Source organism: Miniopterus natalensis, chromosome 2 (genome assembly GCF_054644295.1).
Source record: "Miniopterus natalensis isolate mMinNat1 chromosome 2, mMinNat1.hap1, whole genome shotgun sequence".
Classification (NCBI taxonomy): Eukaryota; Metazoa; Chordata; class Mammalia; order Chiroptera; family Miniopteridae; genus Miniopterus; species Miniopterus natalensis.
Genome location: NC_142082.1, coordinates 70,442,045 through 70,468,963, shown reverse-complemented (window position 1 = coordinate 70,468,963; position 26,919 = coordinate 70,442,045). Strand labels below are relative to the sequence as shown.

Genomic DNA, 26,919 nt, shown 5'->3' with positions numbered 1-26,919 from the left:
ATCAAATAAGTTACAAAAAAAAAAAGCCTTCAGTTTTCAAATATTTCTTTTCATTGAAAATAAGGTTTTTCAGAGCTTTAGGGATTTGGGTTTTTCAGAGCTTTAGGGATTTGGGAATTACTGTATTACCACAGTAAAAACCAAAAAGGGATAAGATTGAAATAGAATTTGGAAATCTTGGAAGCTGTTCATAAAATAAGCTTTGAATTTGATCACCTCTCCACTTTGGCAAAATTTTAATTTTTTCTTTTAAAAACTACAAAGCAAAGGCAACAACAAATAGTTGATGAGGAAAATTTTCTCTTTACAACAAATTAGGTTCTGAAAACAGAATGCTAAAATATCACCATTTGTAACCTCTAATGATGCAATGGACCTAGGCACTCTTAAGTATCTACTATAATTTTTAAAGGACACAACTAAATATCTTCCTTTGGAAGTAGCTAACCCACCTATAAAGTAGTTTTGCCCAAAAAATGTAAATCTGAATCTGATCAAGCTTCTAGATCCCTTTATAGAAAATACGGGGGGGGGGGGGGGAAGAACATGATAAACACAAGTCTAGAACAATCTAGACTGTGTGAAACCCTTCAAGACAAAGGATCCAGTTTCTTCAACAAATATATTGCAAAGAAAAAACACAAACAAAAAGAGGAGGTAACCTATAGATTAAAACAAACCAAAACTATAGCAACAAATTGCAATGTATGGACCTTATTTGAATCCTAATACCAACAAACAACATGCCCCAGACCAAAAGTAACACAATTAGGGAAAAATTTGAAAACTGACTAGATATTTGATAATGTTAAAAAGCTTTTTTTAAGGGTGATTATCTATTTTAAAAGTCTTTATCTTCTGGAGCTACATAATAAAATATTTATAGATGGAAAAATAATGTTTTATATTTGTTCCAAAATAATACAGTGAGGGTAGGGAATAGGGGGAGGGAGGAGGGCAGGTGAAATACTGAGTTGATAACTTTTGAGAATTCAATGATGGGTGTATGGGGTTCATTATATTGTTCTATTTTTTAACATGTTTAAAAATTTTAATAACAAAAAGGGGAAAAATAGAGAGATACATGTCTACACACACAGTATAGATTACATTGTACTCCTGAATTTAGACCATTTTGGATCTAAGTTGGAAAACACATTAATGCTTATAATGGGAATTTGAAAACTACTTATAAAGGGTACTTGAAGGAGAAAAAGATGGAAAAATGAAATTTATTGAAATAAAGGTTTGAAAATGTACAATTTAAAACCAAAGTAAATGATTTAAGAAAAATATTTAGGATGATAATGGAAGAGAAATTTAGGATGACAGAAGAAATGAAATTACCAAGAAGTTGTAAGAGACAACACTAAATGATCTTGTTAACAAAGTTGACTTCACCCAACAGTAATACTAGTTTAGCAAAGGAAAAGGGAGTTTCCAGAATTAGTCTTTGAACCGTCTTTGCTTTTTTTTTTTATAAGAGTAAAAGGAAGATAGTAGGTTGACCTTTCAAGGCCTCTTAAACACTTTTGACAGAAAATTATTTGAGTGCTCTAGTTTCAATAATGCCAGCAGGTGGCGCATTTCATCTCTCTTTTTTTTTCAAGCTAAGAAAAATCTGAGAACCAGTATAAATACAAAAGAAATGCTGCCTTTTCATTCTTTGTATTCTGCTTGTCTAGGGGAAAATAATAAGAATATAAGGAAAATGATCTTTGTTTTGCTACTTTTTTTCCACCTTAGAGCCTGAATTTTGTATTAAATTGCTACATAATTCCTGATTTCATTTTTTTTCTACAGTAAAATATACCTGGTTAAAATCCCAAACTGTTGCTAATCTTCACATTGTGGGATGTTTTAAGATGCAGTCAAGAGCCTAAACTCCAGGGAACCAGAAAGCCAAGTGCATCTTCATAGTGTGCTATGAGCCATAGTGTGCTATGGCTTGTGTGCTGGGATTTTATGTTGCTTTCAGTGCCTGTGAAATTTTCCCAGATAGGACCAAGGGTTTCAACTTAGCCTGGAACAATCTCTACACCCACTCTGGTCTGGTTCCCCAAAAAATGTCCAGGGCTGAGGCAGTTTGGGTGCCCTGCTTCTGTAAGGGAAAGCCCTGTGGATGCAAAAGGGGATCGAATGGGAAGTAACCTCTCAGGGTGATCTGATCATAAAGTCCTAACTGGGCAGGTCATGGTAGGTAGTCATGCCCCAAGCATATAATGTCTTTAATAAAAGGTTTATTTTTTTAAAATATATCTTTATTGATTTTAGAGAGAGGGAAGGAAAGGGATAGAAACATCAATGATAAGAGTCATTAATTGGCTGCCTCCTGCATGCCCCCAACTGGGGATCGAGCCCACAAGCTGGGCATGTGCCCTGATGGGGAATTGAACCCCAATTGCCTGGATCCTAGGTCAACGCTCAACCACTGAGCCACGCCCAGCCGGGCTAAGGCTTATTTTTGTCAGAAGTAAGCCATGTCCATTCTTTCTGTGCATCCAGGTTAACACACCTTAGAAATAAATCTTGTTAACTATCCTGAAATACAATCTCCGCCCGTCTTTCTCCTATTTTCATGTACTGCCCTCCTTAATTTCAAATGCATAAAAGAAACTGCAAAACTGTTATTCTCCAGAGCATTTAAGATCTTGCTCCTCAGTAAATGTCATCAGTTTGGCTCAAATACACTTTGTAAAAATTCTCTACAGCAGTAATTTTCAATCAGTGTGACCCAAGACTTTTAAAAACATGCAATACCTGACTATTTTAGTCAGGGGCACTGACCTCCTTTCCCTTATATTGTCAAATTAAAAAATGGTAATAGGCCTGGCTGGGTAGCTCAGTTGGCTGGAGCATTGTCCTGATAGGCCAAGGTTGCAGGGTTGATCCCCGGTCAGGACACATACAAGAATCAAAAACAGCCCAAGTGCCCATCAGTAGATGAGTGGATAAAAAAGCTGTAGGACATTTACACCATGGAATACTACGCAGCTGTAAAGACAAAGAATCTCGTACCCTTTGGGACAGTATGGATGGACCTGGAGAATATTATGCTAAGTGAAATAAGCCAGGCCGCGAAAGACAAATATCACATGATCTCGCTTATACGTGGAATCTAAAGAACTTAATAAACTGATGAACAGAATAGATTCAGTGACATGGAAGCATAGATGAGACTGATGAATGTCAGAGGGATGGAGGAGGGCGGGTGGGTGGAGGAGAGAGTTACCAAAGAATTTATGTGCATATATACATAACCCAAGGACATGGACAATGGTGGGGAGAGGGACTGGGGAGGGGCAAGGAACGGGGTGGAATGGGTCATTGGGGAGAAAAAGGGACATCTGTAATATTTTAAACAATAATAATAAAAAAAAAGAATCAACCAACGAATGCATAAATAAGTGGAACAACAAGTTGGTGTTTCTCTTTCTCTCTCTCTAAAAATCAATCAATAAAAGAATTCTTAAGTGACAACAGCCAACACAATACTTGTTCAGTGTGAATGAATTAAAATTATACCTATTCTTTTTTGTCGGATTTACAAAAAATATATTTTTTGGTGTGCTGCAGAATTTTAGTAATTAGTTTATATGTGCCATGAGATGAAAAGGGTTGAAAAATCACTGCTTTACAGGTTTGGACATTTGTTAAATCCACAGCCCTAAGTGGATGGTTTATTGATGTGGGATCCCTGCAGGACACAAATCAACCTTCTGTTAGTACTGTAGACATGAGTGTCCTAGGAATCTTTTTTTTTTTTTTAATCCTCACCCAAGGGTACTTTTTCCATTGCTTTTGAGAGACAGTCGATGGGAGAGACAGAGAGAGAGAGAAACATCAATGTGAAAAAGACACATCGATTGGCTGCGTCCCAAATGGATCCCAACCAAGGCGGGGGATCAAGCCTGCAACTAAGGTACATACCCTTGGCTGGAATCAAAACAGGACCCTTCAGTCTGCAGTTCAACACTCTAACCACTGATCCAGGCCAGCTAGGTCTGTTCTAGGAATCTTTAAAATGATCTGGAGGTCTCTGAAAGTGAAAATCTGTGAAAATCCCCATTTTCTATCTCTTTGGGTTTTGGCTGACTTGCTCTAAATGGATCTGAAAAATGGCTCCACCTATTTTGTTGTTTTAGATTGCTTCAGGTTGGAGGGAGACAGAGGCCATTTAGTTTCTCAAACAGATGCCAAATTGTCAGTGCTTGTTACAAATTCATTTAACAAAAGAACTAAAGTTGACTTTTTTATTGATTTTTTTCCTTAGAAAGAAAGAGTAAGGGGGAGAAAGAGAGAGAAAGAGAAACATTGATTTGTTGTTCCACTTATTTTTTAAAGATATTTAATTGACTTTTAGAGAGGAAGGGAGTGAAATATCAACGCAAGAGGGAAACAGTGATAGGCTGCTTCCTGCACACCTTCCGCTGGGGAATGAGCCCGCAACCTGGGCAGGGCATGGGAATTGAACCAGCAACCTTTTGGTGCACGGGATGACCCCAACCAACTGAGCCACACTGGCCAAGGCTGTTGTCCCACTTATTTATGCATTCACTGGTTGATTATTGCATATGCCCTTACCAGAGAGGAAACCTGCAACTTTTGCATATCCGGACCATGCTCTAACCAAATGAGTTACCTGGCCAGGGCCAATAGTCAACTTTAATGTGAGAAATATCTCAGACATGTTTCCAATTTAATCAAAATGCTGTTTTCTTCCATTAAATCAATTTCTTTATTATTTCTTCACATTTTTATCCTGTAATATAAAAGACTCTTTAGAAGTTATTTAACTTCATAAAATCATTCAATAATAACAACTTCCATAAGGCTTTTCAATCAAACGTTAAAGAATCACCCAGCTGGGTGGCTCAGTTGGTTGGAGTGCTGTCCTGTACACCAAAAAAGCTGCGGGTCTGATTCCCAGGGAGGGCACATACCTAGGTTTTGGGTTTGATCCCCAGTCAGGGCGTGTTTGGGAGGCAGCCAATCAATGTTTCTCTCTCCTCCCCCCTCCTCTCTCTAGGATCAGTAAGCATATCCTTGGATGAGCATTAAAGAAAAGAATAACTTTTTTCTTTTATAGCTTTCTTGTTCACAATAATGCTCAGCAGAAAGCTTCAGGAAATCCAGAATACTACAGAGGAAAATAAACATTACCGATAATTCAGCCAGACTTTTAAATATATATGCATTACATATGGTTTATTTATTTATTTATTTATTTATTTATTCTTTATATATTTATTGATTTCATAGAGAGGAAAGGACAGGGATAGAGAGATAGAAACATCAATGATGACAGAGTCATCGATGGGCTGCCTCCTGCACGCCCCCAACTGGGGATCGAGCCCACAACTCAGGTATGTGCCCTGACTGGGAATCGAACCCTGATCGCCTAGATCCTGGGTCGACGTTCAACCGCTGAGCTACACCCAGCCAGGCAGTATGGTTTTTTAAAAATGAAATAGTTTGCTGATATTTTTAGCATCCTCTTTCACTTAATAATATATTATGAACATCTTTGCATATTAACAAATATAAATATACCACATTACTTTCTTAAAAGACATGGAGGAGGAAGCAGTATTTATAGTACCAAACAGAAATGTCTTTAGGGATTTTTTTAAATTAGGAATAACATACATAAAGTACATAAAGTTGCATGTATATTCCAATAAATTTTTACATATCTATCTTAGTGTGTTTGGGCTGCCATAACCAAATACCAGACTGGGTGGCTTAATTAAATAACAGAAATTCATTTCTCACAGTTATGGAGGCTGGGAAGGCCAAGATCAAGGTGCTGGCAAGGTGTGTATCATTCTGAAGCCTCTTCTCTTTACTTGTAGGTAGTTGCCATCTTGCTGTATGCTCACATGACCTCTTTGTGCTTGTGGGGGGAGAAAGGGGGACAGAGAGAGACCAAAAAAGCTCTTTGGTGTCTCTTCTTATAAGGGCATTAATGCTATCAGATCAGGGTCCACCTTTAGGACCTCATTTAACCTTAATCACTTCCTTAAAGGCCTTATCTGTACAGTCACATTGAGGTTAGCTTCAACATATTAAATTTGGGGGGGGGGAGGGTTGTCACAATTCAGTCCATAGCAGTAAGGCTTATTTTTTAAAAGGAGAGTAAAGCTTTATAAATAATACTTAATTTATATATCTACACACATCAAAAGAAAGAAAGTATTTTATTGTGTAATGCAGGAGAATGACTTATATGGTCCTTTGGAATTTGTTCTCTACTGGGACATGAGCTCCAGGCAGGCAAAGATTTTTGTCTTTTCTATTCATTGCTAAATTCTCAAGTTTAGAACAGTGAGCACATAATCAGTGTTCAATCTTTACTGAATGATTGAATGTTTTTTTCTTTTTGTTTTTTTGAGAAGTGGAGGCAGTATCAGAGCTTAGGAGTCACAGATCACTAAGGATGATTGATTGCCTTGATTGAATCTCTGCTCTGTCACTTACTAGTTCTTCTACCTTGCACAAGTTACTTAAGCTCTCTGTGCCTCAGTTTTCTCTTATGCACAATGGGTAATGTCATAAGGATGAGATGAATTAATAGGTTTAATATGTAGCAGACAGAAGTAGATACCTCGAAGTAGGTAATAAATGTTGGATATGTATTTACATTTATGGCTAATTCTTCTGATATGTATGGTCATAACCTAAAATATCCTGTGAAGTTGGTAATATGGGATTCTTTTTGCACTTTTCAGGAAGAAATAGTGTTAAAAACCCACACCTGGAACCTACATGTTCATATTAACCATTGTCACCCCAATAAATTTAATAAAGTGTTTTTAAAAATTTTTTAAAGGAAGAAATATTGTAAATGTGGTTGCTAATGACTGTATCCCACTGGAATATTTAAAGGCAATTTGTTTGCATTTTCCTGGAATTGTTTATTATTTGGATTTTTAAATTATTTAATCGGTGGTTTACAAGCTACGAACCTAAGTTGAGCCCCTAAATTCTGTATGTGCATGCAACATCTATAAAATCACTAATTTGTATATAACTATAGTCTTTCTTTTGGATCCCGTTATGACTTTAAAAATTACAAATTTATACTCTCATTTAGTCATTAGGTATTTTCTTAGGCAATGGAAGCTGAAAGTACAGCTATTAACAAGCAGATTCCACTAAATTTTTGAATGAGAAGGGGGTCCTCATAAAAGAAATTAAAGAATCACTAATTTAGTAGCTCCATATATAAGGAAATTCTTGTAATTTTACATTAAACATATGATACATCTTGATTTCTTAATCAAAACTGTAGAGAATTCTCTCCTGAGCTTGCCTTACTGAAAACCAAAGCTCCACCTTTGGGCCAGGGGGTGGGGGCGGGGCGCCTGTGCCGAGATAAACTACAACTCCCAGGACTCCTGGGTGGGTACTACTGGGAGTTGCAGTACATTCTACACTCCACGCTCACCGTCTCGCGCCCCCGCCCCCTCGGGGATCCCGCACCTCCAGGCCACCTCCACGCCTCCTCCGGCGCCCTTCGTATCGCAACCCACGCCCCGCGCTCCTGCTCTGGATAAGTACGCCACCCTGTCGCCTCATGGGAATTTCTCTCGCCTTGTAACTTTTTTCTTTCTCGCTTTCAGTTTCTTCTTTTGTTTCCTGTTTTACCTCATCGTTTTAACGAAGCCCAAGCACTACTCCGCCGGGCGAGTGTCCAGACAGAGGTGAAGCCGGGAATCAGCTATTAACCCGGAAGGAGTGACCCAGGAAGTGAAAGTGATTCCGTGCTTTTCCGGCTGAAATGTACCGGGTTGGAGAAGGTTCCGACCTCAGCGAGGAAAGCTGACGTCCTCTCTTTTTTATTTTAGGTACTCACAGTTACTTTCTCTTTTATGATCTTAAAAAGCCTTTTTTCTTTCTCCAGTTTGTTTTCCATGTTGTGTTTTTATGGGATCACTCTTTTTCACTGAGTTTCCCAGTATGGTTTACAAGTGGTGCTCTCGCCCCCGATAGGGTCAGTCCGCTGTACGGACGCTGAGACTTGCTCCAGAGTATCAGAGCTGTCGGGTTAACTGTGGGGGGGAGGGGGGGAGACAAATTTCTGTTCTCAGGTGTAATCCTGGAGAGTAAATGTCTTGGTCTTTTACCCCCTTAACATCGAGGTTCGTGACCTTGAGAGTTATTCTACTATGGTGCCTGAGATGGAAATTTTAGCCAGAAGTGTTCTAACGAAAATGTTTACCATCCTTTTATTCTGTCCGTTTTCAAGTGGACACACCTCTGATGTGCTTGAAACTCGGTGTGAAGACACACAGAGGCTTCTGGAGGACTGTAACTTTTGTGGTTACTGGGCGTAGATGGATTCTTCCACAGCCCTTCTAAAATGTGATTCAGTAGGTTAAAGTTCATTAGTAGAACCCTGCACACTTTGAATATGTTCTTTCCTAGGTGATAATGATATATGAGTTAGTAGGCTTATAATGATCAAATGAGCTAATATTGAATGCACCTCCTAGCATAATAGGAACACCAGAGACAATAAAGGTTGATTTTGATACATTTTGACCTTTATTTCAACTTTGAACCACAGGATTTTAGGGGCAAAGTGTTCTTCTTCGAACCCTTTCTTACTCAATAAAATAGTTGTGTACTTTTATTAGCTCTTGCTTATCTCTGTTAGAGGGGAAGAGAACAAATAATTATTGTACACAACCTATTTCACCTAACTTGTAATTTTTTAAGTAACTTTTTTTTCCTTGATTGTGAAAGTAATACATGCTATAAGTGTAGAAGATTTGGAAAACACTAAAAAGTAGAAAAGTAGAAAGCAAGCAAAAGGTAGTCATAATCCCACAACTAGAAACCATCTTCTGAACATTTTGATGTATTTATTTTTTAGTTTTCTTTTTTCAAAATATTCTGTACTTTTTTTACCTGTATATCTTGTATTGTGGATAAAATTCAAAAAAGTAATTGAGATTATATTGTTTTGTACAGTTGGTCCTTGAACAATGCAGGTATTAGGGGCAACAACTCTGCCCCCACTCAAGAATTTGCATATAACTTTTGACTCCCCCAAAACTTAATTACCCTTATCCCTGAGTATACATGTTGTATTGGTTGTAGAACCCCCAAGGATACCAAAATCCCAGCTGCTCAAACCTTTCTATAAAATGGTATAGAAAAATGCATGCAATTGGACCTCTGCCTCCACTAATTCCCAACAGCAGATTGAAAATACTGTTTTCAGCCATGGTTGGTTGAATCTGCGGATGAGAAACCAGTGGATACAGAGGTCTGATTATATATTTATTGAAAAAAATCAGGGTGTAGGTGGACCTGAGTAGTTCATACCCATGTTGTTCAAGGGCAAACTGTAATTATCACCTTTGTCCCTTTTTACCAGACCTACTTTTCAGCCTGTTAATATTTGAAGCTTTCTTCCTTTAGGATTTCGGCTGAAAGGGAAGCATCTTTGAAGAGTGATTGTAGAACTGAGAATGAAAAGCACAGAGCTCTGAATAGGGAACCTGCATTCTAAAATCAGCTCCATCTGCCTGGCTGAGTAAATAATCATGATTAAGTTACTTGACTTCCTTGGACATCTGAATACCTAAAATTAAAGAGTTAAATAAGAAAATAGTTGCTATTTACATCAAACTTTAGAAATCTATGAATATGTAAACCACCTAAAGTTTGCATGAGTATTTTTTACCTTTCAAGTGCTTGTTCATGTACTCAATTCTAGATTCTGGATACTTTCTAGAAAATAGCTGAATTAACCCATTCTATTGATTTACTTATTGGTTACAGTCTTACATTTGCCTTAATTTTATATGTATTGAGTGGGTAGAAAACAGTGCTTTGTGCTTTCTTGATTTATTTTAATGAATTCTTTTCAGAGGTTTGAAGAATTCTTTTCTTTTTGTGAGTTATGGAATTTGAGGACTGTTTGGAGCTGGCTCAGGCAGTAAACTGAGCAAGATTTCTTGAGGCTCCTTCTAACTTTATTATACCTGTAGAGTTTCTTTTTTTCCAGATTGTGTTTATGTATTATATTTCAGATGCTGAGATGAATCGTCACCTCTGTGTTTGGCTCTTTAGACATCCATCTCTTCATGGTCACCACCAGTGCTACATCCACCCCTTTTTTCATCAATTTACACAGATACATCTTGATACAAGGCTGTGGGTTTTTAGCCAAAACAGGGATCACATTTTCCGTCGTCTGTTAAATAAGAATTGGTCCAAGAGATATTGTCATCAAAACACTAAGATGCTCTGGAAGCAAAAAGCGCTACAGAAATATATGGAGGACCTAAATAAGGAGTATCAAACACTTGATCAGTGTTTGCAGCATATCTCTGTAAATCAAGGGGACCAAAGGTCGTTGAATCGAAGACATGCTGAGTTGGCACCACTTGCAGCCATTTACCAAGAAATTCAGGAGGCCGAACAAGCAATTGAAGAATTAGAGTCAATGTGTAAAAGTAAGTAAAAGATATGTGTGTGTACAAGTACAGGATTGATTTTCTAAGTTAAAGTTTTATTGAACTAAGTCTTTAAAAAGCCTACAAGTAATAAGCTTTACACTTGGAAAGGACAGGACTCTCTGGGTATTAAAAGTATTTCAGCAACTAAAGATCAACTATTAAGAGACTGAACTCCTCATGGTGCTTGCCAGGAAGTTTTTAGGGTCTGGGAAACCTTTTTAGAAGCATTTAATTTATGGAACTGACCCTTACTGAGCACTGCCCTTTAGTGCTACATACCAGGGACACAAAAATACAGTTCCTACCCCTCAAAGGACTTATTTGGTCTAGGTATTATTTTATCACTCTTTAGCCATCTCATCCTAATCACTCCCTTCCCTACTAGCCTTAGGCAACAACTAATCTACTTTCTATCTCTGTAGATTTATTTACTTCAGGCATTTTATATAAATGGAATCATATGGTATGTTGTCCCTTGTGACTGGCTTTTCTCACTTAGCATAACATTCTAAAGTTTCATCTATGTTGTAGCCTGTATCCATACTTCATTTTTTTTTTTTTTTAAACCCTCACCAGAGGATATTTTTTCCATTGCTTTTCAGAGAGAGTAGGAGGGAGGGAGAGAACAAGAGAGAGCAAAACATTGATGTGAGAGACATCAATTGGTTGCCTCCTGCACACGCCTGACCAGGGCCAGGGATCAATCGAGTTACATGCCGTTGACTGGAATCGAACCTGGGACCCTTCATTTCACAGGCCAATGCTCTTAACTACTGAGCCAAATCAGCTAGGGCCATGCTTCATTTTTTTTATTGCTGAATTATATTTCATGGTATGGGTGTACCACATTTCATTCACCCATTCATCAATTGATGAATATTGAGTTGTTTTCACTTTTTGATTATTATGAGCAGTGCTGCTATGAACATTTGTTTGCACATAGATTGCTCTGTGTGGACATATATTGCTGAGTTGTATCGTAACTCTATGTTTAACCTTTGGAGGAACTGTCAGATTGTTTTCCAAGTGGCTATACCATTTTCATTCCATCCCCAGTGTATGAGGGTTTGAATTTCTCCACATCCTTGCCAATCCTTGTTATCTGCCCCTTTGAGTCTAGTGATCTAGTGGGTGTGAAGTGGTATCTCCATGTGATTTTTATTTGACTTTCTCTGATTGATGTTGAACATTTTTTGTGTGCCTATTTGTCATATCATCTTTGGATAAATGACTGTTCAGATCCTTTGCCCATTGAGTTATTCGTCTTTTTTTATTGATTTGTAAGAGTTTATATTATAAATAGTTCTTTTATTATTATTTTTTTTTTTATTGATTTGAGAGAGAGAAAGGGAGAGAGAGAGAAACATCAGTGTGTTGTTCCACTTATTTATGCATTTATTGGTTGATCTTGTATGTGCCCTGACCAGAGATTGAACCTGCAACCTTAGTGTATCGGGGCAATGCTCTAACCAACTGAGCTGCCTGGCCAGGGACAGACACAAGTTCTTTATCAGATATATGATTTCCAGAAATTTTTTCCCATTTTGTGGATTGTTCTTTGAAACACCACACTTTAAAATTTTGATGATGTCCATTTATCTTTTTATTTTCTTGTTGATTATGTTTTCGGTGTCATATATAAGAAACTATAATCTAAAGTCACAAAGATTTATATTGTTGTTTTCTTCCAAGAGTTTTATATTTTTAGCTCTTACATTTAGGTCTTTGATCTACTTGAGTTAATTTTATATATAATGTGAGAGGTGTTTATTTTTAATTTTAGTATTTCTTAATATTGGTATTGCCTTAATATTTTTTTCTCTTAGGAAAATTTTTTACAGTGTGCAGAAGTTGAAAGAAAAGCATAATGGACTAACCTGAGATTTTAACATTTATCCAGAGTTTGCTATTGGCTTTTAGTTTCTAAACTTTCTTCTGTGCTCTCTTCTGTTTAATTGAGCTTTAGAAATGTAAAGCAGCCCTCGCTGGTTTGGCTCAGTGACTAGAGCATTGGCCCGAGTACTCAAGGTTTGATTCTGGCCAAGGGTACGTACCTCTGTTGTAGTCTCCATCTCCAGCCCTGGCCGGGGCACATACAGGAGGCAATCAATTGATGTATCTCTCTCACATCGATGTTTCTCTCTCTCTCTCCCCCTTTCACTCTCTCTGAAAAGCAAGGAAAAAAATACCCGCTGGTGAGGATTTAAAAGAAAATAAATGTGAGCATTGTCAAGTTCATAATTATACCTGTGAAGCTCTGGGTATCCAAAGCCTTATATTTGCCTGCCTTCCATTGGTGGCACTACAAATATCTCACCTATATTTAATGAGGATTATTTTTTACTCTTTAGCATAATGCCATTCAAATTTGTAATTAATTAATTTTGGGAAAGTTTCTTACATGTAATAGAAGGTTACTGAATGCTTTCTAAATTGAATTAACTTCTTTAATCCTTGGTTGGATTAGATTGTTTCTAAACTCTCTTCTAGGTTTACAGTTCTACAATTCTGTAATAATAGTAGTACTGGCTACATTTACTCTACAAAACTGGAAGTTTTAGCCATACTAGATTACTCACAGTGTGCTGGATAATGGTTGCCATCTTTAGACAAGAAGTGACCACCCCAGATTACTCCAAAACATTTTATTTGGATGTATATTTAATTTGCCATTCCCTTTTTTTTTTTAATTTATCTTTATTGTTGAAAGTATTACAGGTGTCCCATCCCCCCCCCAATTGACCTCCTCCACCTCGCTCCCACTCCATCCCCAGGGCCCCACCCCATTATTGACTATGTCCATGGGCTATACATACATGCATATAACTTCCTTGGTTAATCTCTTCTCACCCTCCACCTCCCTTCCCTCTTCCCTCTGAAATATGATCATCTGTTACATGCCTCAATGTCTCTGGATCCATTTAGTTCATCAGATTCTCTTGTTCATTAGCTTCTTAAAAGAAGACCCTTCAACATTTCCTGTAGTGCTAGTTTGGTGGTGATGAACTCCTTTAGCTTTTCCTTGTCTGAGAAGTTCTTCATCTGACCTTCAATTCTAAATGATAGCTTTGCTGGGTAGAGTAATGTTGGTTGTAGTTCCATGCTTTTCATCACTTTGAATATTTCTTACCACTCTCTTCTGGTCTGCAAAGTTTCTGTTGAGAAATCAGCAGTCAGTCATATGGGTGCTCCCTTGTAGGTAACTAATTGCTTTTCTCTTGCTGCTTTTAAGATTCTCTCTTTGTCTTTAACCTTTGGCATTTTAATTATGATGTGTCTTGCTGTGGGCCTCTTTGGGTTCCTCTTGTTTGGGACCCTCTGTGCTTCCTGGACTTGGAAGTCTACTTTTTCCCCCAGGTCGGGGAAGTTTTCTGTCATTTTTTCAAATAGGTTTTTCAATTTCTTGCTCTCTTTCTTCTCCTTCTGGCATCCCAATAATATGAATGTTGGGCCTCTTGAAGTTGTCCCAGAGACTCCTTATGTTATCTTCATATTTCTGGATTCTTTTTTCTTTTTGCTCTTCTGGTTGCATGTTTTTGTTTCTTCATTTTCCAAATTGCTGATTTGATTCTCAGCGTCCTCTACTGTTGATTCCCTGTAAATTATTCTTCATTTCACTTCCTGTAGCCTTCATTTCAAATTGGTACTTTATTATGTCATTGATTTTCTCAGTTATTTTTGTCATACTCTTACTAATATCCTTGAGCATCCTTATAACCATTATTCTGAACTCTATCTGTTAGCTTGCTTGGATCTATTTCATTTAGTTCCTTTTCTAGAGATTTCTTCTGTTCTTTCTTTTGTGACATGTTTCTTTGCCTCTACATTTTGGCTGTTTCCTGGTGTTTGTTTTTATGTATTAGGTAGAGCTGCTATGTCTCCTGGAATTGGTAGAGTGGCTTTATATAGTAGGTGTCCTGTAGGGTCCAGTGGCTCAGCCTCCCCAGTCACCTGAGCTGTGCCTTCTGGGTGTTCCCCTGTGTGGGCTGTGTTCACTGTCCTATTGTAGTTGAGCCTTAGTCGCTGTTGGTGTCCCTGGGAGGAATTGACCCCCAGGCCAATCAGTTGTTAGGACCAGCTGCAACTACAGCTGAAGAGCTGCTGTGCTGGATACACCCCTATGGGACAGGATTTACTTCAGTGGAGCTTTGGTGTTCACCGAGTGTGCCCCTTGAGTGTGTCACTTGTGGATGTGGTAGGGTTGTAATCCAGCATGGTCGAGTCTGACCACCAGGTGCACTGTCTCTGGGGCCTCCTGGGAGGTGCAAAGTCAGCCTCTGCCAGTGCCTTTCCCAGGGCCACCCAGCATGAGCTACACAGCCAACTGTAGTTGGCTGCTACTTGTGCTGGGCTTGGAGGTGTCCAGGAGAGGCCCAGCTATGAGCCAATGCAGGCTGCCACTAGTGCCAGGCCTGGGACCACTTATCAAGGTGTATGGGGCCCGCTGCTGCTTGTTTGAGAGATTTTAGGAAAGTCTTAAGCATGAGGCTCAAGAGGCCACTTGCATAGAAAAGCCACTGGAAATGTCCTGGATGAGCCTGCAGGTGGGGAGGGGCGGGGCCTCCAGGAATCACTGGGGCAGGGCCAAAGTGTGAGTCAGATGCTGGCGATTCAAATATGGCCCCTACCTGCCGGCTCTGTGCGGGGAGGGATCGCCAAAGGAGCAATGGCATCTGCCAGCTCCTCTGCCTGGGGGGAAGCTGCCCCTCCAGCTCTCGCCCCAACTTCAGACAGGTTAGTTTCTCCCCAAGTGTCCCAGGTTCCTTTCAAGCTGCTGCCCAGCGCTGAGGCTCAGAGGGAGGGCGTCCGAGTGAGTCTGTGCGTGGGCCCTTTAAGAGGAGCTGCTGGGGCTCCCGCAGCCTCTGCAACCCTCAGCGACCACCCCCACTGGTTTCACAGCCTGGAGTTGTGGGGACGTCTCTTCCCAGCCCTGGAGCCCTGGGCTGGGGGCCTTCTGTGAGCCTGGGACCGCTCCCTCCTCTGAGAAACCCCCACTGCCGAGATTCCCTCCTGGGTTTAACCCATGGCCCTGGGTGTGGGCCCACAGTGCATCTCCACAATCCAGTCCCATCTGCCCGTGTCTCTGCCCCTCCTACAGTTCTTGGTGCTGCTTCAGTTCCCTGGTTGTAGGGCTTCTGTTCAGCCAGATTTCAGGAGGCTCTGAGTGATGGTGGTTCTGTATTTTCCTTGTAACTTTGATGTGGTTGCGGGAGGCAGCGGTTGCATCTGTTACCTACGCTGCCATCTTGTTTCCTCTTCCTGCCATTCCCTTTTAAACCTGTTTGATTAATTACTGATTTGTATAATTACTTACAGACATTCAAATCACAAGCTCTTGGGGCGAGATTGTGCTTTTCACACTGAAATTTTTGGAAATACTTTACAAATACTTGTTTATTGATATTCTCTAACTATTCTAACTGTTCTTTTGTATAAGCCCTTGCCTTCATAACTGAAATAAAACTTAATAGGCAGAGATTAGGTAGTTATTTAAGAGCCTCCCTGTTAAGTATTTAAAAACTTTACCATTGTTACTGTTGTAGGTCTAAATAATCAAGATGAAAAGCAGTTACAAGAACTTGTGATGGAAGAGAGGCAAACCATTGCTCAAAAAGTCAACATGTTATACAGTGAGGTAAGTTTTAGGAGGTAAACTAATCTCAGTAGTGTTAATATAAAGAATACTGTTCTTGCTAGGTTATGCACTGGTGCTCAAAGTGCTTTCCAAATACCAGTTATTAAATCTTCTTTTATAATAAGTGATTAGGCTGGGTTTAGTGCTGTAATTTGCTACAGAATGAGATTGAAGAGATTGTGATAGATATCAAAGAATAACCTCCCCCACCAAACAGCAATATTCTAAAGTTGAATCTATTAACTTGCCAGGCAATGGAACATATGCTGATAAGGAAATTAGGGGAAGCACCAAGGGTTTTTATTTTTTTATTTTTTTAAAAAATATATCTTTATTGATTTCAGAGAGGAAAGGAGAGGGAGAGAGAGAGATAGAAACATCAATGATGAGAGAGTTATTGATTGAGCCCGTAACCCGGGCATGTGCCCTGACCGGGAATCGAACCCTGATCGCCTGTATCCTAGGTCAATGCTTAACCACTGAGCCATGCCCTGCCAGGCACCAAGGGTTTTTAAGTCTTAGAAAGGGGGAGTGGTTCATGATGATGTGTTAAGGATTGAAAATTTGCATTTTGAATAGAATGGAATGAATCCAATGCTATAGAGACAGTTGCTTAACACAAGTCTTTAGCTTCTTCCAGCTCAATGGACAATTTGTCTAAAATCACAGAACTCTATACCATGTTCTCCTCTGTCATATTTGCCATCTCCTGCCTTCAGTCTTCCCTACTCTGGGAATCCAGTGGAGAGGAGCTTTGTGAGGGGTTGAAGGGGATGAGGTGGAGGTATTGGTTTTTGTCACTGATTTAACCAGCTAATCAAAGTAAGATGTCTGATTCTAATATTCTCTCCCATAGACTAGATTATTTTTAACAGAGATAGAGTATTTCAAAAATTGACAGTGGGGAGTATTGTGACACGTAGGTACTTTTAGTTTGATTTGAAAGACCTTTTAGTAATTAAAATAATAATAATAATAATGGCTTCCCTTTTCTTCTTAAAAGGAAGGCTGGTTACTTTCTTTGTTAGTATGCTCCTTTTTTTCTTGTCACAGCTAAGAAACTATTTGAGCCTTATCTTGGGAGTCCTCAACATGCTCTTTAAACAAAGCAATTCAACTGAAAAGGCAGGGCACAGTCTGGTGCTCGCTGTCATTTATGTCAGGAGAGAATATGCAATCATGTGTGAAATGAAGACTTTCAAAGCTTTACTTTATTCATTAGATGAAAGAAGCTACTGTTCAGAACTAATAAGAGGCAAGATCTGAAGAATATTGAATGGAACACTGGACTTTGATCTAAACTTCTGCATTTTAGAAAATTGAGATAATCTGATAGTATTGTAGAGAACATCCTGACAAGTAACTTCATTGTTAACATGAGATGATCACTTTAGGTCTAATTAGGTCTACTTATTAAAGCATTTTAGGAGTAGACCTCATTGGGATGCTGTATGATTTTGTTAATTACTTTTTTTTTTAATGTTTGGGGGTCTTTAAGTTTAAGTAATAATAGTAAATATATTTATATATACATACATATATACCATATACACACTGATGCTTATAATTTTTCTCTTTTTTAGCTTTTCCAGAGTTTAGTGCCAAAGGAGAAATATGACAAAAATGATGTTATTTTAGAGGTGACATCTGGAAGAACCACTGGAGGTCTGTAAAATAATTTTATTGTAAATAATCTAAGAAATACCTAAATTTTACTTTGATTTGACACACTATAATTTTAAAAGTTTCACTTTTGAAGTAGTTACTCGTTTCTTAACAGGCCTATAATTAAGAATGGTTCTCTTAGAAATTCATGCTGACTGAATATTTTTTGTGTTTTCATTTAGGTGATATCTGCCAACAATTTACCCGGGAAATATTTGACATGTACCAGAGTTATTCAGGCTATAAACACTGGAAATTTGAACTTCTGAATTACACACCTGCTGATTATGGTAGGTGCAGTTGAGGATTCTGTCCATAGATAATGCTGAGCTTCATTAGATCTATGTTGTCCTATTTTTTAAAATACTTGCTCTGTATGTACTAAATACTGTGACATAGGCTCATCAGTCCCAGTGGCTTACTATAGTAGAGTTTTTAACTGGGAGAAGAGAGTGAGAGGCAGGGAGATAGCCACCTAGGAAGGAATAGCTGAAGAGGAGAAAATTTCTCTATGGAAGATAGGTATATACCTTGCCCAGAAAAGCATTGCTTTTTTGTTCAAAGCAAAGCTATATTAAGGTTTTAACTCTAAAGAACTTTATCATTTATGTGACATATAATCAGAAGGTTTACCAGTTCAACTAAGTAGCTAATGATATGTTAGATTTTTATGGGAATGCAGAAAAAGTTAATCATTAGTCTTTATTTTCCATCTAATTGGTCTGATAAGAACTTAAACAACATAAACAATAGCCAGCAATGCAAGCCTTTAAACTTGCAAGTATGTTAAGTATGTTAAGTAAGAACATGTGATGGTAATTTTTTCCCCATTCTTTTAATCCACCTGGAAGTAGTTGTCTGCTTGGTTACACAGTGATACACTGTAGTAGACAGAGGGTCATGAATAATAGGCCACAAACTATCAAAGTGAAGAAAGAGAATTAATGTAAATTGAACAACCTAGGGAAATGAAAACCAGTATACAGCATAAGTAAGTGTGCTTGGTACAGATTTTAAATACAGCCAGTGAGAGCAGAGGGAAGGAACAACCTGAGCAGCAGCATGGTGATGGGCAAGATTTTGGTGTGTGTGTAGGACAGTGAGGAAGCCGATTTACCCAGGGCACATTCATGGTGGAAGTAACAGGAAGTAGATTTGAGTGGGTAGAGTTTGAACATCCTTGAAAACTGAACAGGCCTTGATTGTTAGGGAATAGAAAGCTGTTGAAGATTTTATTCATAAGAATATGACTTGATAAATACACATTTTAAGGAGGTTATTTTGACACAATCTAAAGAATGGATTGAACAGATTTGATTTAATGCAGATTGCAGAGAGGTTATTAGAGTAATCCAGATACGACTGAGAGTTAGAATTTGGAGTAGGGAGACGCATGAGACACCTTCAAAGGCAGAAGGGGCAAAATTTGGTACTGACCAGATACAAGAGGGGCTGTTGCTTGCCCACTGTGTCCTGTGTGCAGCGGAGGTGGTTTGATCCTTGCAGTCCAGTGAGATGGATATTAACCCGCTCACAGATGAGAATGTAGACTCACAGAGTAAGTAACTAATCCAAGATTACACAGTAAGTAACAATCCCAGGATTAAATTTAAGTCTGATCCAGAGCCACACTGCCTCCGAGTAGTCTATTCTGACATAAAGGTGAGCTACCGGGATTCTAACCCTTGTAAGCTAGCAAGATTGCGACTCACTCACACCATTGAATGGGATAGAAGTTGAAAGGTGGAGCCAGCACATTTGGGAAGAATAATGGTAAGTGGGCTTTGAATTATGAAGTTTGTGATTATACTGAGCATTCATTTAGAAATATCCAATAAATTGTAAAGTTGTGTAACCAGAGCTTTGGTGAGAGAACAGAATTGAGGAAAGATATTTGATAGCTGTTAGCACAGAGGTAATGTCTGATACTGAGAGAACAGGTGAGGGAGAGGCCAAGGCACCAAACCTTGGAGAATGGCCACATTTAGAAACATAGACGAGTTGGCAAAAGAAAAGGAGGAGTCCGATAAGTAGAAAAAGGATAATATTATGGAAGCAGGAGAGGAGAGTTTCATGGAGAATAGAATCATAAACAGCAGCTTATAAAAGGTAGAAGAATGGGAAATGTCATTAGTGACCTCTGAGATGTATATTCTGAATCCAGCTTTCAAGAATGAGAGGGAGATGAACTTAAGAACAGGAAGAGATTTTGTTTCAGGTACGTAGAGCAGCCTAAACAATGGTTGAGAAACCTTTTTTTTAGGCACACTGACTCATTGGCAAAATAAAATAAAGATATTTAAAGTAAGATATTTTTCAAAAAACAAAACTTTTAAATATTTTTCTCATACCTTTAAAATCAAAGACTAGGAATAAACCTCTATTTATTGAAATTATAATGCTTAAAAATTGGTTGATTGATTGTAATTAGGAGAAGAAAACAATGTGGATAGAAAAACACTAAAATAGAGAAAAAGAAAAAAGCACCTACCTTTAAAATATGTATATTAAATGACACAAAAGGGGGTCCCAAAAAATGTATACACACTTTAACAGCTGATAGCTCAATTTTGAAAATGAAATGTATTTTAATAAACACTGCCTTTATAATTATTCAAAGTGTGTTTATAATTTTTTGGGACACCCTATATATGTGTATATATAAATTTAATGTTTAATTGACATAGAGAGGAATTCCACAGAGATATACACAGCACTAGAAGCTGAGTGAAAAAAACACACTTCCTTACAAAATTTCATAAATCAGGTGACCTAAAGTCTTGTAGTTTTTGTTTGTTTGTTTGTTTGTTTTTTAGAGAGAGCGAAACATCGATTTGTTATTCCACTTATCTATGATTCTTGTATTTGCCTGACCAGGGATTGAACCCACAACCTTGGCGTATTGAGATGATGCTCTAACCAACTGAGCTACCGGCCGGGGTAAAGTCCTGTAGTTTTGTGACTATAGATACAAATAAGGACAATACTCAACCACACATAAATATTCCAAGCTAAATTTTAGATTACCAGATAGTCGTTGTGCAAGCAGTGGAGGGTGATGGCTTTTGATATGTAGTATAGATCTGTATTACTTTGTGATATCTAATGAATTGAAATATTTTCCAAGTTAAAGGGATTCTATGACAGGTGTTATGATATCTCTTCCCTCCCAAAGGATTAATGTTTATAATTATGTTTTGTTATTGTCTGCTCACTAGTTGAATTCATGGAGAGGTCACTTAAAGTTATCTGGTGGTTAATTTTATATATCCAAAAGACATACTTTTCACCACAACAGTGAAAAATAAATTTGTGAGGGGAGCTCCAGCATCCTTGAAGAGCTTTATGATCATTCTTCTTTGTAGACAGAACAGGCCTTACAATGGGAACTCTGGTAGCTGGATTGGGAAAACTAAATGCAATTGGAGTAATTGGATCTCAGGGTGTCAGGGGCTAAGTGGTGGCTCTCAGTGGCCAAAGGCAAGATGGGTTTGGTTACCATAGCGGACAGCAAAGTCAAAGCAACAACTGACTAGTCTGATTTGTGCAGACTTATGTTGGCTACCTGATTGACCATGGTATCCCTAGAAGTAAAATAGAATGAAAGGCTACTAAATTCTTACTTGATCTGTATGAGCACTTCTAAGTCAAATGAACAAAAGTCTAACCTGAATCATAAAAACAGAAATCATGGCCACTCAATTAATTCCTTGAGCCAGTTTACAGACTCAAACCCCTTGAATGAACAGGAGGCTAAGTTCTACTAAAGAACCGGGTACACTGCCAGAAATTTATACTGTAATCTTTCTCCCAGCCTTCCCCAAAGGGACCTATGCTTTTTTTCCCAGGGTAACTGTGCCTTGCAGAAAAGGAAATAATCAGATATTTAACGGATTTCTGGGCACTGGATCTGAAATGACACTTATTCCAGGAGACTCAAGATGTTATTGTAGTCCATTCGTCAGGGGAGGGACTTACGGAAGTCAGGTGTCAATGCAGTTTTAGCTCAGGTCTGTCTCACAGTGGGCCTAATGGATCCCAGAATCATCTTGAGGTTATTTCCCCTAGTTCTGGGGTGCATATTTGGAGCAGATACACTCAGAAGCTGGTAGAATCCCTACAATGGTTCCTTGACCTGTGGAGTGAGGACTGTTATGGTGGGAAAGGCAAGTGCAAGCCACTAGAATTGCCTCTACCTAGGAAAATAATAAAGCAAAAGCAGTACCTCATTCCTGGGGAATTGTTGAGATTAGTGCCACCATCAAGGACTTGAAGGATACAGGGGTGGCTGTTCCCACCACATCTCCATTCAGCATTTTTGGCCTGTGCTGAAAGCAGGTGGATCTTGGATAATGACGGGATAATTGTGAACTTAACCAGGTAGTGACTCCAATTGCAGCTATACTAGATGTGGTTTTGTTGCTTGAGCAGATTAACACCCCTTCGTTCCTGGTATGTAGCCATTGATCTGGCAAACACTTTTTTCTTCATACCTGTCAATAAGGACCACTAGAAGCATCTTGTTTTCAGCTGGCAAGGCCAGCAGTACATCTCTGTGCCATCTCAGAGGTATATCAACTCTCCAGCCCTACATCATAAGTGAGTTTGCATCCTTCCCTTCCACAAGATATCATACCGATCCAGGCGAGCCAATAGTGTAGTTTCAGTTACTATTGGTACTTGTTGACAGCTGTCAGCACTGCTAAATGCTCTTTGAGTATTATCTCAGTAATTCCTCACAACAACCCTTGAATTCAGAGCTATGTCATATGCTTACATATGCCTTGAAGCATTACTCAAATAATCTGCAATATGAATGGCTCCCCCTTCAGGTGTGCAGTGCTGTAGCCCAGGTTATATATTATTATCATTTATAAATAAGGAAGCAGAAGCATGGACAACTTAAGTAACTTGCCTGTGGACATACAGCTAAGAAGAGGAGGAGCTTGAATTTGAACCCAGGCAGCCTGAGATTGGCTCTATTAACACAGTAAAGTTGCAGCTTTCTCCTTTTCACCTCATATAAATTCAAATATTTTCATTCAACATGATGTAAAGGGGTGGGGGAAATAATTTTAAAAGTACACAATGAGCCCTGGCTGGTGTGGCTTAGTGGTTAGAGTGTCGGCCTGCACACCAAAGGGTTTCAGGTTCGATTCCCAGTCAAGGGCACATACTTAGGTTGCAGGTTTGATCCCTGGGCCTGGTTGGGGCACGTGCAGGAGGCAACCAATTGATGTCTGTCTCTCACATAATGTTTCTCTCTTGCTCTCTCTCCCTCTCTCCCTTACTACCTCCCTCTCCCCCTTCTACTCTCAATGGAAAAAATATACTAGGTGAGGATTAACAAAAAAAAATACACAATGATTGTGAGATGGGAAATTTAAATTGTTGTGGCCTCACTCTCAGTTCCTGGGTATCTTTCATAATATGACCATCTTATTACGCTGACTGTGAATGACAAGTTTTTCATATTATCTACCCTTGAATGCATGTTAGCTTCTTTATCTGGTAGTCAAAAATATAAACTAATCTGTTTAGTCTCTGCAAGAATTCCAGCTGTGTTGGACTTACTAAGAGGTAGTATGTTAATTTCTGATAAGTGATTGAAAATCCTAAGGCATTTTCTAGGGTGATCTAAAACTATACCCAATTTTTGTTTAACATGCTAACTTCAGAAACCAAGTGGGTTCAGTCTGACTTCATAGTACTGAGTCCTCATTAGAAACATTAGGAACAGTGGCAGCATAGTTTTCCATCCCGCTGAGTCCCCACATAAAAACAAGCAACTAGATAGCAAAACCAAGAATCCATAGACAACATTTACACTAAAACTAGTTGCAAGGTATCTTCACAGAACACCAAAATACAAGAGGAAGGGACAAACCACCAACAGCCATAGGATCTGTATAGTATAAACATCTGTGGAGGAAGAAGGAAGCAATGGGGTGGCATCTGACAGACCTGAAAACTGGAGAATCCTCCTAATAACTAAACAATTATTTCCTGAAATTTGAAGGCCAGTTGAGAACATGAGCTGAACCTGGGAGTGGGTCTTCATACCTTAGGTAGGAAGACCTGAAGGGGCTGGAGCAGTCTAGCCCCATGACATCTCAAAACTGGACCATTAGGCACACTCTCCCTCCGGGGAGCATACTCCCATTTTTCCCTTCCCTGTCTTCTCCCATGGGCATGCATCCCCTAAACTCATTGCAACCAGGGGAGCAAATGGGCAGCAGCAGCTCATCCCAGGCTAACCCCCTGAACCTGTCCCAAGGCCCCCTTTTCTCTGACTCTCCAGTGAGCTGACAGCAGCCCTGCCTTGGCTCACTTTTTTTCTGTAATGTTTCTAGAGAGCCAAAGCAGCCCCACCTAGTCTCTCTCCTGTTGCTTCTTCTACCCCAGGCCCTTCCTTGTTTCACTGTCCCCAGCTTTAATGTAAAAAAAAAAAAAAAAAAAAAGATTTTAAAAATACCCTGGGCCATTAGGGCTCCCTTCCAGAACAGGTTCCCACACTAAAGAAAAATTACTGCAGGTAGAATCAAAATTGAGCAGGACAGGGATAAGAGAGAAAGGGAGGATAAAGTCTAGACCAAAGTCAGGGAGAGGAACAGAGCCAGGAAATCTCAGAAAGCAAGGTACTACTTATTTGAACATTACACAAAGCCAGAGAATTCTGAGAAGTTAGAAAAACCTTCCTGGATTTAGCCTCTTTTTGAATTTAAGGAATACTAGTTTCACATAAAAATGAGCCAAAGAGCTTCCTTCTCCCATCCATCCTTCCATCCATTCATCCATCTAGATATGAATATATTAAGAATTTAGAAACTAAAAAAAAAAATAGAAATATGGTTTGCAATTGGATTCAAAAGGCAACTGCTGTGCTAATTCCTATCCTTTTAATACACGTCTACAAATTATGAGGTGGTAGTCACCAGGACTCTCAAAATCTTAAATCACGCTCCTCATGCAGCTGTTATGAAACAGCTCTCAAGAGCCAGTTTAAACCCAGTGAGTTCATGTCAGCTCCAACCTAATACTAAGCTCTCACTATGTGCAAGAGACAGGAGCTTTGGGGAGGGCTGGAGAAAAAAATAAGAGCCATTGGAAAGTACCAAAGTCAAATTCCATACAAAGTTTTATAATCTAATAAAATCATTGGACTTTTTTATTTAAAGGAAAAAAAAAATATTAGACTTGGAGAAAAAAGAATCTGTGACTTCTAAACGAAAGAAAATGAGATTTTCAACAGACTATTTGGTAACAACACTTTGTGCCAGAAAGAGATGGAGTTCACTCAAAGGAAGGAAGTTTGAGTTAAGGATTTTATAACCAGCAAAACTGACTTATAAGCATAAGGGTACTAACTGTTATCAATATCTAGGAATTCAGGAAATACTTTTCCCATGATCCCTTTCTGAGGTATATACTAGAAAACAAAACCAGACAATTAAAATGTTATCAAATAAAGAGTAGGGTGAGCATTATGTATTTGGGTACCTGTAGAACTAGGTCCAACTGCGGACTAAGAAGCTAGTCTAGGCATTAAGATTCTTTTGTGATAATCTTCCCACTCAACAAATAAGCAAGGGCTACATTTCAATAGATCCTTGAAAACTTGGAAGGACCTATAGGGTTATTCATCATTATCAAATTATGTAATTGAGCATTCTTTTATATATGGCACCATGTTAGCCTAAGATGGCATAGGCTAGTTCAAGCAGAAAAGTCCTAGTATTTTTTTTCTAAAAGTATTTTTATAAAAGTAGAACTTGTTTAATATAGAAAATTTAGAGAAAAAATAAATATAAAAGGTAAAATAAAAGCCTGCTTGCTATTATTCTGTTCCTCAGAGGTAACCATACATAATATTTTGGTATGTTTCTTTTTATATATTAATACATTTACATTTGGAAAATACAGTTTTGTACCTACTTTATGTTCTCATCTCAGGTAGTATACTCACATGCAGGCCTTAAATTAAAGATATTTAAGATCTTGATCCCTTTCAAATTAGAATTCATTAATAATTTCTGGATATTTTTTTCCTAGGTGGGCTACATCATGCAGCTGCCCGAATTTCTGGTGAGAGTGTCTATAAGCATTTGAAGTATGAAGGTGGGATTCACCGAGTCCAGCGAATCCCTGAGGTGGGCCTGTCATCAAGGATGCAGCGTATTCATACAGGAACAATGTCAGTTATTGTCCTCCCTCAACCAGATGAGGTAACCTTACCAGGAGACATTGAAAACTTACTCTTTGTAAATGGGTGTTACGCTGAAAAGTCTTAGCTTCTAGGAAATTCAGTGATTTCTCAGGGTTACTTATTGAACTTTACAATCACTTTTGGGAAATCTTTAACTCTTCCCCAGGTAAAGGTACCCCTCTTATCCCTGACCAAGATGTTTTGTTTTGTTTTGTACTAAGTAGAAGTCACTTTTCTTCATAAAACAGAATCCACAAAACTTTTTAAATGTTGTTGCCTAAGTTTTAAGAAAAAAATGAATTGTACAGGTAATATTTTGAGGTCAGTGATATATCTATATGGGAGTCTATATCTTAGTTGAATACATCCATATTCCCCTATTTTTATTTTTCCCAACCTTTTAAAAAATTATATTAAACATACACAAAGTTGAAAGAATACCACACTGAAAACTTTTATTACTTTCACCTTTTATAACCTTCCCCTGGAGTCAGTTGTTTACATTTTACCGCATTTGTTTTGTTTGTGTGTGTGTTTTGTGTGTGTACCCACAGGAATATATATATAATATATAATATATATGTAGGGTGTCCCAAAAAAATGTATACACACTTTAACACCTGATAACTCACTTAATTTTGAAAATGAACTATATGTTAATAAACACTGACTTCATAATCATTCAAAGTGTGTATACATTTTTTGGGCCACCCTGGGTTAAATCTGAAAAGAAAGAAACACTGGAGTTAATAATTATTCAAAATGTGTATATATTTTGGGAGGATACCCTATATAGTTTTTTTCACCTTTAATTCTCACCAGAGAATATGCCTATTGCTTTTAGAGAGAGGGGAAGGGAGAGAGAAAGAGAAACATCAGTCATTTGCCTTCCCGTATGCACCCAACCAGGGACCGAACCTGCAACCTAGGTAAGTGCC

The 26,919-nt window shown here is 38.5% G+C and overlaps 1 protein-coding gene across 4 annotated transcripts in view; it reads left to right on the top strand.

Moving 5' to 3' along the window:
• Positions 1-7,556: 7,556 nt before the first annotated feature.
• Positions 7,557-26,919, top strand: part of MTRF1 (mitochondrial translation release factor 1) — a 50,087-nt gene continuing 30,724 nt past the window's right edge. The window contains exons 1-7 of one of the 4 annotated variants that reach the window (XM_016205407.2): positions 7,559-7,850; positions 9,433-9,547; positions 10,047-10,472; positions 16,019-16,110; positions 17,694-17,775; positions 17,958-18,065; positions 25,828-26,000. In XM_016205407.2, the coding sequence (XP_016060893.1) occupies positions 10,055-10,472; positions 16,019-16,110; positions 17,694-17,775; positions 17,958-18,065; positions 25,828-26,000 (873 nt within the window). In that variant the 5' untranslated portion in view covers positions 7,559-7,850; positions 9,433-9,547; positions 10,047-10,054. Of the gene's footprint in view, positions 7,851-9,432; positions 9,548-10,046; positions 10,473-16,018; positions 16,111-17,693; positions 17,776-17,957; positions 18,066-25,827; positions 26,001-26,919 lie in introns of all 4 variants that reach the window. The other 3 variants (XM_016205409.2, XM_016205410.2, XM_016205408.2) reach the window with 3 other exon arrangements.